The following is a 19,579-nucleotide window of genomic DNA, read 5'->3' on the forward strand; positions in this document are numbered from 1 at the left end:
TCAAACACACACAGGGCCTATTCCATGCAAAAAAGGGAAAGAGGAGTCCATTTTCAGTTGCCAAAATCACAACAGTCTTCTTAGCTTTTTCCTTTGCACACCTCCACTGGCCCTACATACCAGCACTATTTCACGGTAGTAAGCTTTTCTCCCTAGTTTTAAAAAAGGAAAATATATTTTAAACTTCAGTTACTTTCACGTTACTGATAGAGACCACAAACTTTTATTAATTAAGATTTAAAAATTACTAGAAAGATAAAAAAGGATTGTTCTTAGGAAATAAGATGATTGTTCTTAGGAAATAAGATGTTAAGGAAATAAACAACTACAGTAATAATAATAATAATAATAATAATAATAATAATAATAATAATATTCTGTTGGGAGCCACCCAGAGTGTCTGGGAAAACCCAGCCAGATGGGTGGGGAATAAATAATAAATTATTATTGTTATTGTTATAATAATAAAATAAAAGTATGAAAATCCTCCAAGCCATTTGTCTGTTTGTGTCCCATTGTTGAGACTCAACCTGATCTGAATGTTAAAGAAATTCACTGGCTAATTATAACCTGAAGTTACCTTTGATTTGCGTTTCAATACACAAACATTCAAAACATTAGAAGAAGATAATTGTTTATATTCTATGGTAGTCATAGGTTATCTGGCAACAACTTTCCTTTAATTAATTTGTGACATGCTCCAGGTTGTTGTTGTTTTTCAGAGAGTGGAGACTATTGAGCATAGTTGTCAACTTTTCCCTTTTCTTGAGAGGAATCCTATTCAGAATAAGGGAATTTCCCTTAAAAAAAGGGAAAAGTTGACAGCTATGCTATTGAGTCAGGCAATATAATTACATAATCCCAAAATCAACTACCTGCAGGGTTTTTATTTAAATGAAGCAGTCAATTTCTTTCATTTCAGTCAGTTCTGGAAATCAAATATGCACTACTGTTTATGCACACTTGCATTCTTCCATGAAAGACAACATAACTCATTCAAAGTGTATTGTGGATTATTGGCAATAACTGCTTGCTTTTTCTCCCTCTAATTTGTTTAAAGTCCATTATATGCACTTATCGTTTTAATACTGATTTCTTAATCTGTATACTGTACCACTCTATGTGTTTAGACTTTATGGCAAAACTCTTTAGCTCCACTCTTTTATTCCTTGCAGACCAAACTGTAGAAAGAGAAGAGCTATATTTTCCAGTTAATGCTGACATTTGAATCTTTGCCAATAGTGGTCCATAAGACCACTTGACCCTGTATAACATGATACAGAAAGAGGGAGAATTATTATGCCTTTGCTCTGTGTGCAACTGGTTTTTCCTTCCATTTCAGTTGGATTGTGAATAGGAACCTCATCAGCCAAAAAGCCCCATTTACTATTACTACTTCCTTAAATACTTAAGCAAAGTGCAAAGTCCTGATGTAGCTAACAACCACCATGGATACTAAAATATAAGGGTATTTTTTATAGCACAACTGACTGAGTAATAATGTTTGACCAATGCTCATGGTGAGACAGGTTGAAAGAGATAAAACATATGAAGTGGAACCTTCATATGTTACTTTAATGAGTCAGACATGCAAACAGACTGCCGTGTTGTATAAAAGGCAAAGAACATCAGGAAATACATCAATCTAATCTTCTGTCTAATCCAGGCATAGGCAACCTTTGGCCCTCCAGATGTTTTGGACTACAATTCCCATCATACCTGAACACTGGTCCTGTTAGCTAGGGATCATGGGAGTTGTAGGCCAAAAATCTAGAGGGCCAAAGGTTGCCTATGCCTGGTCCATAGCTGTCAACTTTTCCCTTTTATTGCGAGGAATCCTATTCGGAATAAGGGAATTTCCCTTAAAAAAAGGGAAAAGTTGACAGCTATGGCCTGGTCTAATTAATCTAATCTTTCTGCTTTTCCTTCTAATTTTATTCCTATATAAATCATAACTTTGTACTGAGTAATTATATGTGGTCCCTGATGGACTCCCCAATTTTTAATGCAGCTGCACAATTTTAAAGCACATTTTTAAGATTGTGAGCCTGTGGATAGGGACCTGGAAAATAGGGACTCTTGGCTTGGAGAGTCTGAGTACACAAGTATGTGGGATTTATGACCCTCCTGAAGTTGTGGGATTCCTTTTATCCACTTCTAGCCTGGCCAGGCCTGATGGGAATTGGAGTGGGCTATCTTAACATCTGTGCAATGACTTTCACTACAAATAATGAATATTTTTTTGTAAATTTTTTTTTTTGTAAACTCTGACAGATGCAACGCAATATTTTGTACCGTTGTGTAAAATGTTTTATTTGGTGGCCACTAGCTGTATTTTACTCTTATGTCAATGATTGCTGACAAATTTAATTTAAAAAGAAGATTTATTAGGCCGGACGGAAGGGTGTTGAGAAATAGTGGGGCTTTCTCAACCATCCTCATTGCTTTCTCCCATGATTGTGACTCATGATTTAGAGACCCTCTCATGTGTTAGCTAAATGGGAATTCTCCCCCTCACCCTCTTTTCGTAAAAGAGAGCCAAAAAGAAGAAGCGGTGATCCCATGCCTAACTGAAGAATAGAAACGAAAGTGAAAGGCTTTTTTCTCAGGCTCATCCCCGGGTGATGAACTCGAGAGGGAGGAAAGCGCGTGCTTTTTTAAAAAAACAGAATTGAATTGCACAATATCCCAGAAACATCTCAGCAACAGGGGGAGGGAATTCCTCCCTCCGGTCCGGTTTGCTGAGGTTGTCGAGAGGCGAGCTCCGAAAAGTTCCGCTTTGTGGCTGTGCGGGGGAAGCGTTTTTGCCGCGTTGTGTCGCGCAGCCAGGGATGCCCGCTGAGAACTTTGCGTGCCTACTATGAACTTCAGCAAACGTCTCTCGCTGCCAGGGCAAACTACTACGCGGACTTTGCAAGGCGGGAATCCGAGTTCATCTGAATAGCTTCCCCAGTTTAAAACAAAAACCAAAAACTTTTTGTGTGAGGAAGTTTTTGTATGGGGCTGGGAGGAGGAGGAGGATTCTGTGGGAGGGTGGAACGGAACTGTGATGAATGCGAGCGGAATTCGCTTTTTCCTGGAAAAGGACAACATTGGGTTTGCGAGGGGAATTCGGCTCGCGTCGGTTTCTTAGAGGTTGGACTTGCGCTCTCTGAAGGCAGAGAGAGAGAGAGAGAGAGAGAGAGAGACTTCCTGATCTCTGCGCGAGATAACTTTCTGCAGGTGTGTGGGGAGGAAGAGAGAGAGAGACCTCTGTGGCCTCTCCCTCTCTCTCTTTCCAAAAGGGGGTCGGACTGACTGAGCTGCGAAGAGAAGCAACTCGGAGGAGGAAGCTGCAGAAGAAAGCGAGGGGCTTGTCGTGTTTCCGCGTGTCCTGGCTCTCTTCCACGGAGCTCGTGGAGTTTGCTTTGTTTAAAGTGCGAGGAGGGAGAAAAGGCGTCTGTGCGCGCGCGCGCGGCGGCGTCTCTGGTCTCCCAATTAAAGTTTTGTGACTTCAGGCGCTTTGTGACTTCACTCGCCTGCCAGGCTGCTCTCCGCTTCCGTGAGCCGGGGCGGCCTCTCTTGCCTCCATGCCTGGCGGCGGGGAGAGGCAGCCGCTGATCCCTAGGGGGCGCCGCTGGCGGTGGCAGCATCCGCAGCACAGGATGCCCTGCTGCACGCAAGGAGCGGCCTTCGTTCCGACGCTGCTGGTCGTCTGGTCTTCGGCCTCCTTCATCATCTCCTACGTGATCGCGGTCCTCGAAGGCCACGTGGAGCCGCTGTTCCCGTACATCAGGTGAGAGCCCCTGCTGGGGGGGAGCTGGAGGAGGGCGCCCTCTGTCGGAGAACCGGGGGACAGAGTGGCACACCCGTGTAGAGGGGTTGCTGGGTACACACGTGCAGCGGGAAGCCATTGTATCGGATCACAGGCTTGCCAGATCAAGTGGGGGAGGTTTCCTTGACCCCTGGCTTGTAATTATGCCTGAATGCTGCCTGTTTGGAGAGTCGGGGCAACTCCCTGCATATAGAAAGCTACCTTGGCCTTTAAGAGAAGGCGGGTGCTTCTCCCTGACATTCTCGCTTTCTGTAAGCAGGGAGTTTTAGTTCATGCAGGGAGTGTTTTTGACATGCAACTTTCCACATGCTGCTTTAAGTGGCCAGTGGCTTCCAGTTACAAGAGCGGAGATTCCGACTAAACATTAGGAGGAATTTTTGATGGTAAGAGGTGTCATAGAGAGTGGAATGGACCCCCTTGGAAGATGGTTGACTCAACTTCAGTGGAGGTTTCTAAACAGAGATTGGATGGTCATCTGTCATGGATGCTCTAGTTGAGATTCCTGGGTTGCAGGGGTCGGACTAGATGACCCTCGAGATCCCAGCTCTACAATTCTATGATTCTATTTCAGTCTGCTGGATCTATAAACTGGCCCAGAGGGAAGGGGAGCCTGGCAGTAATGCTCTGAGATGATTGGAGTGGACTGTACCACTTCATACGAGAGGTACTAAGATCATACTGGCAAGTAGACAAGCGGTGTGGTATGGGGAAATAGCTGCGTTGAAGTATTTGTACTTTATGTGCTAATTCTTGATTTGGAGGTTTTCGTTTGATCTTTAAACATAGTGAGGCATTCAAAAGTGTTGTCACCTTAGGACAGTCTCAAATGTTGCATCCCATATTCTGCTGCATGTGTAGGCCACGCCTGTGAGGTCTTCAATTCCAAAGTTTACGGATGTGGTTTTAAGCACTCACCAATTTGATTAAGGGAGCTTACTGGTACGTAAGCTGTACTGATTTCCATGGGATTTATAGTCTCCAGAAAGTGAGGTTAGGACTGCAACTTTAATGGAATGCTGATTGTCATATAACGATCCCACGGACAAAACAGAATGAATGCTCAAGACTGGGCATAATTTAACTTAAACCTTGTGCAAGCAAATCAGGCTGTCTTGAGGAGTCCATAACTAACAGCAAGTCGTGACAGAACAGTAACAGTTTACTCAAGGACTATGGCCTACTGAGTATATGTGCATATCGTTGTAGCTCATGTGTTTTAACTGATCCTATGTGTCTTTCCTCAGAAATAAATCCCACTGATTTTAGTGGGGCTTACTCCCAAGTAAAGGTACACAAGACTTCAGCTTTTATTAACCAATCCTTAACCCTGTTTGTTTCTGTAAGAAATAGCATCAGGTAAAGTATACTTAGGATTACACTGCTACCTCTACCTTCAGGCTGCAATACGCTACCCTATCAATATTTACTCAGAAGTAGTAGGACTTACTTCTAGGTAAGTGGGTCAGGATTGCAACCCAAGTCCCACTGAATTTGTTGGGACTTGAACTTGTGGTGGGGAAAACAGCACTTGATTTTATGAAATTATCCCATCTATGTAGGGTTCTGTGCATGGCAGCTGCAAGATTTGCAGAAACACGAAATCGAAGCTTCCCCAGTCTTTCCGCTGTTACCAGTGCAGCAAGCACTTGACTTTCTTCCTGGCTTGCAGCTATGAAAGCCACAGAGCTTTCTTCAAGGAAAATAGCAACCTTGCTTATTGTTAGATGACCCTCAGGGGGTCTCTTCCAACACTACAATTCTGTGATTCTAAGAGGGTGCATATTCAAACACACTTAAGCTTAAGGGAAATGTTTTGTATTCCTATGGCGCAGCGGTTGCCAATCTGCTGCTAAGGAAACTGACCCTGCCGTAAAGTTAGTCTCCAGTGGAAGAAAGAAACTTGGATAGTTTCCCTGGGCATCAATGGTTACTGTACTACTTAACAGCATCTAGTGAGACGAGACATACACACACAAACACACACAGTCGGACATGGAATCATATGCAGATATGGGATTTCCTCTGTGCAATTCTTATTTAGTGGAAAGTTTTTTGTTTCTGTGGTATGGCCTCTTGGCAACATGACTAATTTCAAATCTAAGGTTATTGCCTATTTTTTTCCTATAATTTTTCTGAGAACCCGGGAGTATCTTTCATCGCCTGGCCCTAGTTAGTTAACTGTCTTTATGGCTGATATAATGCTGAACCAATCAATATGTAAGCACATGAAAGCGCAAATAAATAAATAATCCTTACTTGTTCTGCTGTGTCTCTCATGCTAGGACCGATAACAGTAGAATACACATGCATTGAGTTGATCTCAAAACTTTAAAAGATGAGGGTAGAATGGAAAGTGCAGATTCTGGGTGCTGCATGAACTGAATGATCAATGTGTTGGCTCATCATGACCCTACAGTCTTGAGACAAATAAATGAACAAAAGCAAAGCTGACCATAACTTTTCTTTGTAGTGTTTTGCCTTTGTTTAACCTTAATTTCAAGCCTTAAAAAAACAACAACCCTGCCTCAAAGTTAAGCTTTTCGGAACAGCTATTTTTGTTTGGTTGTGTCTCCCCTTAACACAGTAGAAACTGACTATCTGACCAGGTTTTTTGTTAAACTGTATTGCTCCCGTTGCTCAGTCCCAGCTCCTGCCAACCTAGCAGTTCGAAAGCACATCAAAGTGCAAGCAGATAAATAGGTACCGCTCCAGCGGGAAGGTAAACGGCGTTTCCATGCGCTGCTCTGGTTTTGGTGTTCCGTTGTGCCAGAAGTGGCTTAGTCATGCTGGCCACATGACCCATAAAAACTGTCTGTGGACAAACGTCAGCTCCCTAGGCCAGTAAAGTGAGATGAGCACCGCAACCCCAGAGTCATTTGCGACTGGACTTAACTGTCAGGTGTCCTTTACCATTACCTTATTGCTTTTTAGATATCTGTAAAAAGGAGGGAAAGCATTACTGATATGGTTTAAAGACATTTTATAGCATGCAACATAACAACTGCAAACCATCACAAAGATGTGGTAACATGTAATCACTCATATGACTCAAGAACTCATCCCAACAGAAATGGATTAGATATGCAAGTGTTTTCTTATCTGTACAGAAAATCACATAAATGTGGGTTTATGGCAGAGGTTTTCAACCTTTTTGAATCCACGGCTCCCTTGACCAACTACATTCTTTCTGTGGCTCCCCTATGCGGCTCAGGAGCCCAATTATGTCACCCCTTGCCTGCAGAGCTGGCAGCCTCTCACCCTTTTTCGAACACCCTCCCTTGTGCAGTGTTCCCTTAGCCTCCTCTCCTCTCCCCTCTCCTTGGGAGTCCTCCCCTGGTCTCTGAGCTGAGCCCCCAACCCACCTGAAAGAGAGGTGCCTCCTCACACTGCCCCATAGAGTCCTGGGAAGCACCCCCTGCCCGGCCCTAGAAGCACCATTTGCCTGGGGAGCTTGTAGGCAGGGCTGCTGCAACAAACAGCTGTGCAAGCCTTTGAGGAGCAGAGATGCAAGAGCGCATCTGAGGAGGGAGAGAAGGAAAGAGGGACAGAGGCCAATGTTGCTCGCGGCACCCCTGACCATCATTCAAGCCACCCCAGGATGCCACAGCACACTGGTTGAAAACCACTGGCCTAAAATAATAGAACCAGAGTGTCTATTACTGGTTACCTGGAGGAAGTTTTTCTAAGATAAATGTTTATGTTTCTGCTTCCTCACTTTTTCCATTTAGACACAATTCACAGCATAGTTAAAATGTAGTCACATTATAGATGTTATTTAATGACAATCTTTCAAACTCTGTAATTCATGCATAAACCCAGTGTTTAAAGGTTTAAATAAAAATGAATGACATTCAATGCAATTTTAATTACCGGTATTTGTGATGCTCTTAAAACATTAAGTGTTCCAAGAAGAAATTCAAATTACACACTGGTCATGTGCAGATTCCATTCTCATCTTACCTAATGCTCTTCAAAGACTTTGAAGTGATCGCAGTTCAGTTTACTATTTAGGTAGTATAGGCCAGTCTCTAGTTGAAGAAGTACTTCAGATTTGTCCCAAGTGAGTCACTTGGGACATGAGTTTTCTGCTGTCTACCAAGTTACTTAGAGCTTATTTATAATTAATTTGTGACTCGTAACACTTTTAAAAAAAATCCTGTGGATTAAAATAAAAGTAAGGGTGTTTCTAAAAGAAGAATAAATAAAGTACTGTACAGTATGGGGAACCCAGCTGACGGTTGGCACCAATAGGGAGTTTGTATCTGCAAAGTTTACTTTCAGTTTCAAAGAATCCCATGCTTAGCACTGCATACAAACCAGGAATCCTAGTTTTAACTTTTAAAGCAAGCAAAAGTTGGTTAAACAAACCAACTTTGTTTGAAGTTGGCTTGCTTAGCAATCAATCAGATAAAGTAAACTGCAGAATGCTGTAGAAAGATTGTGCAGTAAGACCAGCACACACATTCAGGCTGATTCCCACTTGCATATCTCTTGCTAAATTTAAAATCACACATTCATAAGGATGCGGCATGCTTGTTTTCCAGGTTTGGATACAGTGGTACCTTCAGGTTAAGAACTTAATTCGTTCCGGAGGTCCGTTCTTAACCTGAAACTGTTATTAACCTGAGGTACCACTTTAGCCAATGGGGCCTCTCACTGCCGCCGCCACAGGATTTCTGTTCTCATCCTGAAGCAAAGTTCTTAACCCGAGGTACTACTTCCGGGTTAGCAGAGTCTGTAACCTGAAGCGTCTGTAACCCGAGGTTCCACTGTATTTGTTTCAAGGACTATGGACCAAATATGGAATTTCCAGCAATGAATCAGGAAATGTAAATGAAGTCCCAGCATGACTGGGAGTTCAGGCACTGTCAGTTTGGACACCACCACCAATTATATGTTTGGAGGAGTGGAAGACAGTTCATTCTTCTCTCTCACAGTCTTACACCATTCACAGTTAATAAGTGACTCAGCAGCACTGATGGAATTATCAGTCTGTTGGGCTGTTAGCTATGCTGATGATAATAGTATATCAGCAGCCCACTCATTTGAATTGCTGTATTCATATCTCTAGATTATAACCTGATAAAATTGATTGGTTTGGGTTTTTTTTTTTTTTTTAAGGATCTACACTGGCAAGAACAGATTTTGAAACAAAGGGGAAATGAATCACTACCTCCTGCCTGCAGAAATTCAAATAAATAAAAAGGGACTTGCTTATTAACACAAATGCACCTCAGAGATACTGGGAGTATTCTACTTTAATAATGTGCATCAGAGCAGCTTTTCATGGAACAAAATTGAACTTGCTTCCAAAATATATGTATATAGAATCAGGCTGCAAGTTTGATTCAAGTTTGCAAACCTGAGCGTACAGATCTGGTGGTAAATCTGAAACTGAAGTCAATGGGACTTCCTTCTAAATAAATGTGGTTATGTTCAAGGTGTTAGTCACTTACTTATTTTTAGACATGTTTCATTGACTTCAGTGTAATGTTGGATTGTCAATGTTTCTCTGACTTGATTGGCAAAGCTGTTTTTCTTCTTCTTCTAAAGGAGTCTGGATATTACATAGTATTTAATAAACCTTCCCAGTAAAAATCCAGCAAAAGTCACTATCATTATTATTTCAGTTAGATTTAAATGTGTTCCTTGTATATTACAACTGCATGTTTTTGTTTTTGTTTTTTTTTAGTGATACAGGAGCAAAACCTCCAGAAAGTGGTATTTTTGGATTTATGATTAACATTTCAGCATTCCTAGGTATGTATAATAATAATAATAATAATAATAATAATAATAATAATAATAATTTATTATTTGTACCCCGCCCATCTGGCTGGGTCTCCCCAGCCACTCTGGGCGGCTTCCACCAAACATTAAAATACATTTAAAATATGTATGTGTCTGTTATTATATTTTTAATTTAAAATTTCCAGTCTGTCTCATCCTAAGACTTGACTGGGTAAAAATGATTACCTGTAAAATGGGCACATATTTTCAGATAGGAAAAACCACAATTTTTTTTAGCATATTCTCTCTGCTCTGGATTTATGTGGCATTGGCTGCTAGAAGTCAGCCCAAACCCAATAGTCTTAAAGTGAATTTTATCATCAATGTTAGCTTTATAAATTTTAATCCAGGGTAGTTTCTGAATTCTGGCATTCAGAGACACTATGAAGGGAAGCAGGCTTCCTGTGACAAATTTCCAAGAAATGCCTATGTTGGAGAAGGGACGGAGAAGGGTTAAGACCAAGCACTATCCCTTTCTGAAGTACCGTTTTGCAAAAGTCATAGTTTAGAACTGTGAATTGCATGGATCCTGCAAGAGTCAGACTTTGGTCATTTGAGTTTTAGTAATTTGTTTAGGTTTTTAAGTAGCTGTATTGTTTCATCCTACATTGATCTTTTTGTTAGTCACCTTGGTTTTCTTTGGAAATACAGTCATACCTCTGGTTGCGTTTGCTTCATGTTGCGGATTTCCAGGTTGCGAACGTGGCAAACCTGGAAGTATATACTTCCAGGTTTCGCCACACGCACAGAAGCGATCTGTGTGCTTCACACATGCGCAAAAACGCTCCATTGCGCTTCACACGCACACAGTAGCGGCACTCTATTTACGGACTTTTCGGGGTGCGAACGGCATCCCAAAACAGATCGCGTTCGTAAGTAGAGGTACCACTGTAATGGAATAGACATCTTTTGATAAATTGGTATCTTACATTTCCCCACAGGGTGGGTTAGCAACTGTTTTTGCATATGGAAGAAATTAAAGGGGTGCACTTGGAAACATCCCTGGGGCCGAGGAGCAAGTTTAGCTACTAGCCCAGGTTGTCCCAATCATTTGATCATCAAATCTGAATAACTTCTGCCCTTCATCCATGTTCCCCGTCCAAGGTTCTGCTCTTGGTTGTTCCAGAATGAGACAGAATGTGTGGGAGCTGAAATAAAAAGCGTTATTTGAGGCCTCCATCTTTTGCTCACTGTGTTGCGCAGAAGAGCTTTATAGCATATAAATTATCTGAATAGGATGGAGAATCTTTCTTCCCTTGTATTGTTGGGATCAGATCAAAGTGGGTTGAATGGTTTTCTTTTAGTCCCAATTTTTTAATAACTTGCCTTTTTGTCTTTTTTTCAAAAAAAGGTGCAGTTACGATGTATGCAAGATACCTAATTGTCAAGGAGCAAAATGAAGTGACACGTTTTATTTCCCCCTGTTTCAATTTACTAGCACTGTTTGTTGGATGGATAGGTTGTGTTGGAATGGGCATTGTTGCAAGCTTTCAGGTAGGCCCAAATAAAAATTACCTTTCTGTCTGTCTTTCCTCAATTGATATTTTGATTCTCCTTCATCTGGCCTAAAAGTAGTTAAGAATACCATATATATATATATATATATCACATTCTAAAGCGAGTCCTTAAAAAAAACCAAAACAACTTCTGGGCAAATCAGCAACCAAGAATGGGAAGTGATACTGCATGGAGCAATCCAATGACTCTCTCATCCAGAGGTCAAAGTCCCCCTAAAGAGTGTTTCTTGGTTTACTGAATGACAGGCACATGGGGGCCATTGAAGGAGTGTAGGGCACATAATTCCAGGTGTATGTCACTATTACAGATAGTCAACAACCACACAAAAATGTGGTTCTCCCAACAATGTTCCTTTGGAAGATCTAACGGCATCAAATGATGGTATGGAAATAAACGAGAGAAGGCATTTTAGAAACAAATTATTATATACCTGGCAGCCGGTTAACACACATGTTGATGCCTAGCGCCCTCCTCCAGCCCATTGCTGTGTCCAGGTACCTGTTCAGAGTAGTCAGCTGCTAAATAAAGACAAAATTCAATTGCTTGTTTAGTTTAAATCTGTGGATTGTATTGCTAGTTTCATGCTTTCCCATGGTTATTAATGCACTGCTGTGCAGAATTAGCAAGTGGACAAATCCAGTTGTCCTTAACCCTTCACATTGTGACATTTCCTTTTATATATTTAGAAGCTGTGCCCCGTGCCTTAGGTTTTGCAAGAATTTGTAGCATAAGATGTGAGAAGAGTGAATGAGGTAATTAACTTCATGTGCAGATGCCAAAGTCAAGCAAGGTTAAGCAGGTTGTTCAAGGCCAACTAGCAAATAACAAGAACCAAAATCTCGCCCTTCGATTCTGAAGCCAGGATCTTGATCACAGAACTGTGGATATTCTGCAGAAAAAAATGGTTGGTTGCATAAAATGAGCATGATGGGAAACAAGGTCACATTGCTTTTCTATGTGGTGGTTCTCCCCTATCCTTTAATTGATCTGTTGAAAAAGAAGTGCAAGCATAACAAAAAGGAAGAGAACAAAGAATAACATGTGTAAACCATAAAGCATCACAGCTCTTCTGTGCAGTTTTGACTGTCCTGGAACCATATGGAAGATTCTGAGAACAGGGATGCACAATGCAGATAAGTTTCATGGTTTATTTTCAGTCTCATCTGTGGAGATATTGACAAATCCAGTCTGTCTTCGCGTGTTTACCCTCTGGGTATTTGCTGCAGTATCAGTCTCCTTTTTGCATTCATTAGCGAAATTGCAATAGTAGATAATGCTTTTCCAATTGTCTTTTCAGGAGCTAGCAGTTCCTGCTGTCCACGATGGAGGTGCTCTTTTAGCTTTTGTGTCTGGCGCTCTGTACATTGTGCTTCAGACTGTAATCTCTTACAAGTCATATCCACAATGGAGCAGTTTGTGTACGTGTCACACAAGGCTGCTGTTCTCTGTAATGACTTGGGTAGCTATCATTCCCAGTATCCTTTTCAGTGTGTTACTCTGCCTGTTTAAAGCGTGAATAATCTACCTTAACAACAACAACCCATTCCTATTGCATTCAGTTATTTGAAATGCCTTCACTTAAAGTAACATGTTCATTCTGCTATTCTCTAGATCTTTTATTATTGAGGCTTAGCAGACTACTAAGAATGGGACGATTTGACGATTACAGCCATAAAATTTAAGTAACTTTGAGAGCTGGAGTTAGGGTCTTCTTTATGTGATCATTGATTCTGAGGTATTGGCCCTTTTAATTTGTTTCCTTCTCTTGATTCGGTTATATGACCTAAGGGTGTGTGGAAGCTTAGTTGAACTCAAAAGCATGGTTGACAATAAAACCAAGGAAAAGAATCCCTGGATGATCAAGGGCTGTTTGCTTGTGATGGTTATTATCCAGGGATGGATGAAGTTATGCAGTCACAGCAAGTAGAGATCAGAGGTACCAACCATGAGAGTAAAATAACAAGACTACTGAGAATCACCAAGGTCACCAGGCCATAGATTCCAAGCGGTTTTGCCTTTGCCCTGCCGCTTTCCCTTGGAAACTCCACTCTTTAGCAATAAATCAGAACCAGTAGCAATCTGTGGGAAACCCAGCTGACGTTGGCTCCGATTCAGCAGTAAAGAGCAAGTTTTCCCCAGGGAAAAGGGGCAGGGCAAGAGGAAGTGTGGATAAGGCCTAATTCAAAACAGTTCTGAGGACAGAATTGCATGTGTGGCTACTCGTGAGATTCGATGGCAATAGAAGTTCCTGAAGTGACTTGTGATTTGCCAACCTACAGTTCATATCATTTTGGAGAACTTTTAAACATTTTATATATATATAAAAAAATCAATCAATCAAAGGTCCTAAAATTGAAATAACAAGTCTGTGTCGGGGGGGGGGGGCACAACACATTTAGGCATTTAAAATCCAAACCAGATACCAACTTCATCTGTTTTCCTGTTTGGTGAACTTTCTTACATGAATATGCACCAAACATTTGTGGCTGTATAAATTCTAAAATGAGACGTGTGTCATACTTCTTGCAATTATCTGTGGAAGTTTGTGTATGTACCGCATATGTGCTGGCTCCCACTGACTGTTCCATTCCTCTGTGTGAATAATTACGTATTAACTGCATTACAAGCCAAAGATAGCGTTACATTTTAAATCGGTTGTTTCCCTTTAACACCTTCTCCTCCAGTGATTGCGTGTGCTTCACTAGTTTCCATAACAAAGATTGAGTGGAATCCAGGTGAAAAGGTAAATTCTTACTAAGTAAAAAAAATATAACCGTTCTTCCATTTTGTTTGGTTGTTCAATACGTTCAAATTAAGACAGGCAAAAATAGACAATAAAGGACTTAACTTTGGTAAGTTCGAAGCTGCACAGACTAAGCTAAGTTATGCAAGGCTAAGAACTATTTTGCATTTACATAGATAGCCATAGTTATAAAAGCTGCCATATTGTTTCGTGATATTTAATATAATGCAAAAGAACGTACGTACATTTTAACATCTAGGTGTGTTTAACGTTGGTGATAGGTAAATTGAGAACAAGATGAGCTTTCTTTCTAGCACTGAGAATGCATAGGTGTGCCAACATCAGGATACAGGGCGGAGACACATATTCCCCCCCTCAAAAAAGGGGGGGCATTGCAGGGCATACACTGTTACTTACCTCTGCCCCTATTTTATTCACCTGTTCCACCAGGTGGCCAGAGCTGTCAGAATCTCCTTTTAGATCATCAAATGCAGCAAGCAAAAAGCAGGCTTTTCACCTTTGTGTTTGGGGAAGCAGTAATGCGCCTCTCCTTGCTGCGAGTAGGCTCCTTATACTTGGGGTCAGAATGAGCGAAGCAAATAATAATAATAATAATAATAATAATAATAATATTTATACCCTGCCCATCTGGCTGGGTTTCCCCAGCCACTCTGGGAGGCTCCCAACATAATACTGAAACAGAAAAAAAATCAAACATTCAAAACTTCCCTAAACAGGGCTGCCTTCAGATGTCTTCCAAAAGTCAGATAGTTGCTTATTTCCTTGACATCTGGTGGGAGGGCGTTCCACAGGGCATCACCACCAAGAAGGCCCTCTGCCTGGTTCCCTGTAACCTCACTTCTCGCAGTGAGGGAACCACCAGAAGGCGCTCGGAGCTGGACCTCAGTGTCCGGGCTGAATGATGGGGGTGGAGACGCTCCCCCTTCCTGGTACAACATAGTGTTCAGTTAAGGTTTAAGGTTTCCTATAGCTGCTGCAGCCCTATTTCAGTTTGGGAATGAAATGGTTCAGTGACAACATCTGCGTAGGAATCAGGGGTGAGAAGCTACACATTCGGGTTTTGGAGGCTGTGCACGTGGTTTGAAGTGGTTTAAATGGAGTTTGCATAATCAGCACTGATCCTACCTTTAGGCGGATATGTACTAAATTCAGGAGATGTGCACTAAATTCAGACGCCATGGTGTATCTGCAGCAGCGCAGCCAGACGCCTTCATCTGCCCCAGCCGCAGATGTGTCTCCTGTGTCTCTACAGCCACAGCAGGCGCTGCAACCTTCCAACAGCTTGACCTCACCCCCAAAGCTGCAATCCTCCACTGTCTCCCAAGACAGACAGATGCCAGCATCATTAATTTAATTGTGATGGTGCTTGCCTGCAAATTTCTGCTTATGCACCCGTATATATGCACTTGTCTGCTGAGGGTAACACTTATTTGCTGCATTTATAGGCAGACTTTTTGCCGAGGCACCCAGAGGGGAGGTTTACAATTTTAAAATAGCGAAAGGAAAGAAAAGAAGAAAAGAAAATACTGTGAAATAGGTTGCAGTGAGGGGAACATTCTTGACTGGAGAGGACCTGATGATGCATTTGTCTGCCTCCCTCACTGTCTTCATGCATCTAAAGAAACAGGCTTTAGTCCATTAAAACCTACGCCTTAATACATTTGTTAGTCTTTAAGGAGCAACAAGGCACTCTGTTTTTGCTGCAGCAACAGACTAAGCTTCCTGGAAATTCCTAGTTTCTGCAAGTATTTCTGTGGGTATGATATACCACAAGAGGGAGCACGTGCCTTGCGAATCTCATAAAATAAAAGTGTGTGTGGGGGGGTGCACCTTGCTACACAATCTTGCTACAGAGTGTAAATGGGTGAAAGTATTCCCTAATGATTCTTTCTAACAATATGTTTGTCTCTTGAGGCGTGAGAGGCTTTATTTATTTGAATATTTGTAAACAGCCAGTCAAAAAAAAATTATCAAGGCGGAATGCAGTAAAATAATTAAAAACATTAAAAAAAACTTCAGAATCTTAAAATGGCAAAATACTGAACAAGTGACCGATAGGCTGTCTTGAAAATCTAGATTATTGTTTTTTTAAACAACTTTTCTTACAAGACGGTAAAAACGTCTTAAAAGCAATACCCATCAACAAAAGAGAGAGAAAACTGTAATAAAATAATTCAAAAATTCGGAAGGATTAACAAGGAAATGTGAACCTCAGTGTCTCCAATGTAATTGTTCTAAGGAGTTTAACATTTTTTCAAAAAAATAAAAAATAAACTAAATAAAAATAAAAATAGGCATCTCCTTTTGTGTTCCTGGTGTATACATTAATTGGTATCTGCATATCTGACTTGCCTTCTGTTTGCCATGTTTAGTGTTTAAAATTACAATTTATTTCTCCTTCCCATTAGGATTACGTGTTTCATTTTGTGAGTGCAATCTGCGAATGGGTAGTAGCCTTCAGTTTTGTTTTCTTCTTCTTAACTTTCATCGGAGATTTTCAGGTGGGTATGGTAGAACAAAAGGTTTCATGTTCAGAGCAAAGGGACTCCAGGAGGGCCAAACTGTACATTGCCATAAGCATATTGCTTTAAACATCATTTTTGTTCTTAAGAAAAAGCAGCCATGGGGGCACTTGCTCCAGAATGCACACTAAATCTGAATTAAGGGCCCATGCCAGTATGCTGCCAAAAATCCACCTGCTGCAGCTGCTCTTGTTGTTGTTGTTGTTTGTAGATGCCCTTCAACAAGGTTATTAGCAATAAAATGCAAAATAGAACGGAGCAATAAATTCACAATAATGATCACCAGCAGAATGCATTGTCGCAAAACAAACAGCACAATAATCTTGTTAACCCTCCTATTTTGAACAGAGCAGCTGTGTTTTCAGTGACAAAAAGATGTCAACAAGGGGGGTGCACATAGCTCTAGTGGAAGGGAATTCCACAGTCTGAACCAAAAGGCCCTCTTATCATTTCTGCATGGCTCCTATTTGTCCCTGAAAGTTGTGGTTTCAGCATATGGTACCCTTGGGCACAAAGAGCGGCAGTGGGGATAATTCTGAACTGGAAAAAGGTACTGCAGTTTCAGACACATTCGAGTTCCTGAAAAACTACTGCCCGTACCCAGCCTTTGGTTGCCAACTCTGGCAGTAGACAGGTGCATTTAAAAAACAAATCTGTTCACCATAGATACGCATACAGGTATGCATGACTTTGGGTTGTAGCCAGTCTGCTTTGGGATGAGGCCAATTTTATTAGCTTTGCCTGGATTTAAATTATATTTAAGATTGGGGCCCCAGCTCTCTTCAAATACTAGATGAAATGAACCCTTTTCTACTAATGCCAAATATTTTGCCACTTTTCTATCTACATGCCTGTCCACCACGTAACACATATGCAGCCAGTACTTCGTAGCGACCGATTGTTCTCATTTTCTTTTTGTTCCAGGGAGTTACAATACGGATATCAACAGAGCTACATGGAAACCTATGACCACTTCTTATAGTTTGGATCATAGAAGCTGGAGTTGAGGGCATTAAAGAAACTGTTGGGGAGACTCCAGAATGGTAAAATCTGGTGTGACACAAACCTGGTGGATCAACGTTGCAAGTTGCATAATCATAGTCAAGGGAGAGACTATTTTTACTTTTACTAATATCCCCATGTGCCTTGTTTCCCCTTTTAAACCTATGTATTTTTTAAATACTTCTTTCCAGTTTTATTTTTTAAATGGGAACGTCTGAAAAATGTTAACTTCTGCGGGAAAAAAGAGGAAGAGACGTTCCTCCTCGACAACTGTTGCCTTCTTTCTATTTGTTGGAAGTCAAGATGGCCTCAAAGTAACTCAGGCTGCAGTCTGGTGAACTCGGTCCCATTGGTGAACTTGGTGGGGCTTTCTTTCAACTGACTGTGCTTAAGATTGCGTTTTAAAATGCCTAGTATTCATTGTGGATAGTAATGTCTGCTTTTATGTATTAGGAAATAAACTGGCCCTGATCTAAAGAGAGGTTGTTGTGGTTCAGGTCCTTTTTGAACATAAAGTGGCTTCAGCAAGGCTTGCTCAAGGCTTCTTGCTGCTTCAGATAAAAGAATAAGATGTTCTGGCTACAGAAACTAACCAGGTTGGCAGTCGAACATTACTTCAGCACTAGCTGCCTCTATTGCACCTGAGGGCACTAAGCTAGTTTAGCAGGTGCAGGAAAACCTTTATGGCACAGGCAACTCTGTCCTTTGCCTCGCCACCACTGCCTGTCCCTCAACATCTGCTGCCTGAGGCATCTTCCTCATGTCCTTAGGCTAGCCATGGCCTTCAGTTAGTCATGGCTAACTTGGCCTTTTGCGCTACATGTCCTATTGAAATCAAACAGGGGTGGCTACATTCTTTTTGGGCCAAGGGCTACATTGAGTGCTGGCCAGTTCTCCAGGAGTCGAATGCCGTTGAAAACAGCTCCATGCAAACCAGGACGTGACCTCTCCAGACAATGGAAGGACTCTTCTATCTATAGCTGTGATCTCCTGGGTGACGCTGTTAGACAGTTGAATGTGCATGCATACTCTGTCCATTTCCCTACCTCCCACCCTCCATGTGGCCCCGGCAACCCACGCTACGCCACTGATCTATGCTATACACATTTACTTGGCAATAACATCCCATTGAACTCAGCAGGAGTTAGAAAAACTAACTAGCTCTGGACTGGGGTCAAAGTCTGTCTTTTCCAATAGTGATACTAAAAACACTTCCAGGAGATGTGTGCATATGTGCTATAAGAAGTAACTATAAATTCACTAAATGCACATATAGGCTTTTCTTTACTTGACAGGGGAATCATTTTTGTTGTTGTTGTTTGTTTGTTTTTGGAAAAGGAAATTGAGATGTAAAAAAACATGCAGGTGAACATAAATGCTGAACAAAATAAAAGGGGGACTGCTAGTACAATCAGATTGCTATGGTTTTTTTGTATGTATATGTATATAATACTTTCTTGACTGCACAGTAGATGGCACTAAAGGACCATATTGGTAGTGTATATTGCCCCCCCAAATCCTTAAATAATAATTGATCTACTTCCTGGGAAGAAATAAATCTGTGGGCAGCTTGAAGTCTGATCAGATAGTCACCATAAGAAAAATTGATTGCTTTTTCCTATGCTTGTAGAAAAAAGCAGCTGCTAATCAGAATGTATTTATAGTAATTTTCATTATAGGCCACTTTTGGATCAAACCCCGAGGTGACTTCCAACATAATAATTAACAAAAGGACCCATTGAACCACCAGAAAATAATTCAGATGGCTTTCAAATAAAACTATAATTGCATTGCTCTAAAATCTCTCTCTAGTGTTGCAGGCATATTTATTTAACAGCAGAAGTAGCTATCTGTTACCTGGCTGGTATAAGAGTGACCAAGCTAGTCTGCCAAGTGTCTTGACAATAATTTTACTTTTAATTGTCAGGCATGGCTGGTGGGGTGTTCAGCTGATGGGTCACATAAATTGTGCCACAGTTACCTCAGCAAACATAAATATGGAACCACATTGACTAAGCAGCTTGTGGAGGGAAGTTTATGGAACTCTTTACAATCTCCTATGGATTTTATTGCTCTGAAATATGTTGTTGTTCTGTGCAAGCCTAAAGGCGCAAAGAAAAGCAAATCTTCAAAATGGTGCTATGAAAGAAACCCTATTTAAATGCCCAA

At 41.3% G+C, this 19,579-nt stretch overlaps 1 protein-coding gene across 1 annotated transcript; it reads left to right on the forward strand.

The window, feature by feature from the left end:
- The first annotated feature begins 3,281 nt into the window (after positions 1-3,281).
- Positions 3,282-17,891, forward strand: DRAM1 (DNA damage regulated autophagy modulator 1). The gene is made up of 7 exons (XM_033162636.1): positions 3,282-3,775; positions 9,507-9,574; positions 10,956-11,098; positions 12,420-12,597; positions 13,807-13,865; positions 16,295-16,387; positions 17,333-17,891. Exons 1-7 carry the CDS (start codon positions 3,570-3,572, stop codon positions 17,375-17,377), a joined length of 792 nt encoding a protein of 263 aa, XP_033018527.1. The 5' UTR covers positions 3,282-3,569; the 3' UTR covers positions 17,378-17,891.
- Positions 17,892-19,579: the final 1,688 nt, after the last annotated feature.

The sequence above is a fragment of the Lacerta agilis genome, chromosome 10 (assembly GCF_009819535.1).
Source record: "Lacerta agilis isolate rLacAgi1 chromosome 10, rLacAgi1.pri, whole genome shotgun sequence".
NCBI classification, from domain to species: domain Eukaryota; kingdom Metazoa; phylum Chordata; class Lepidosauria; order Squamata; family Lacertidae; genus Lacerta; species Lacerta agilis.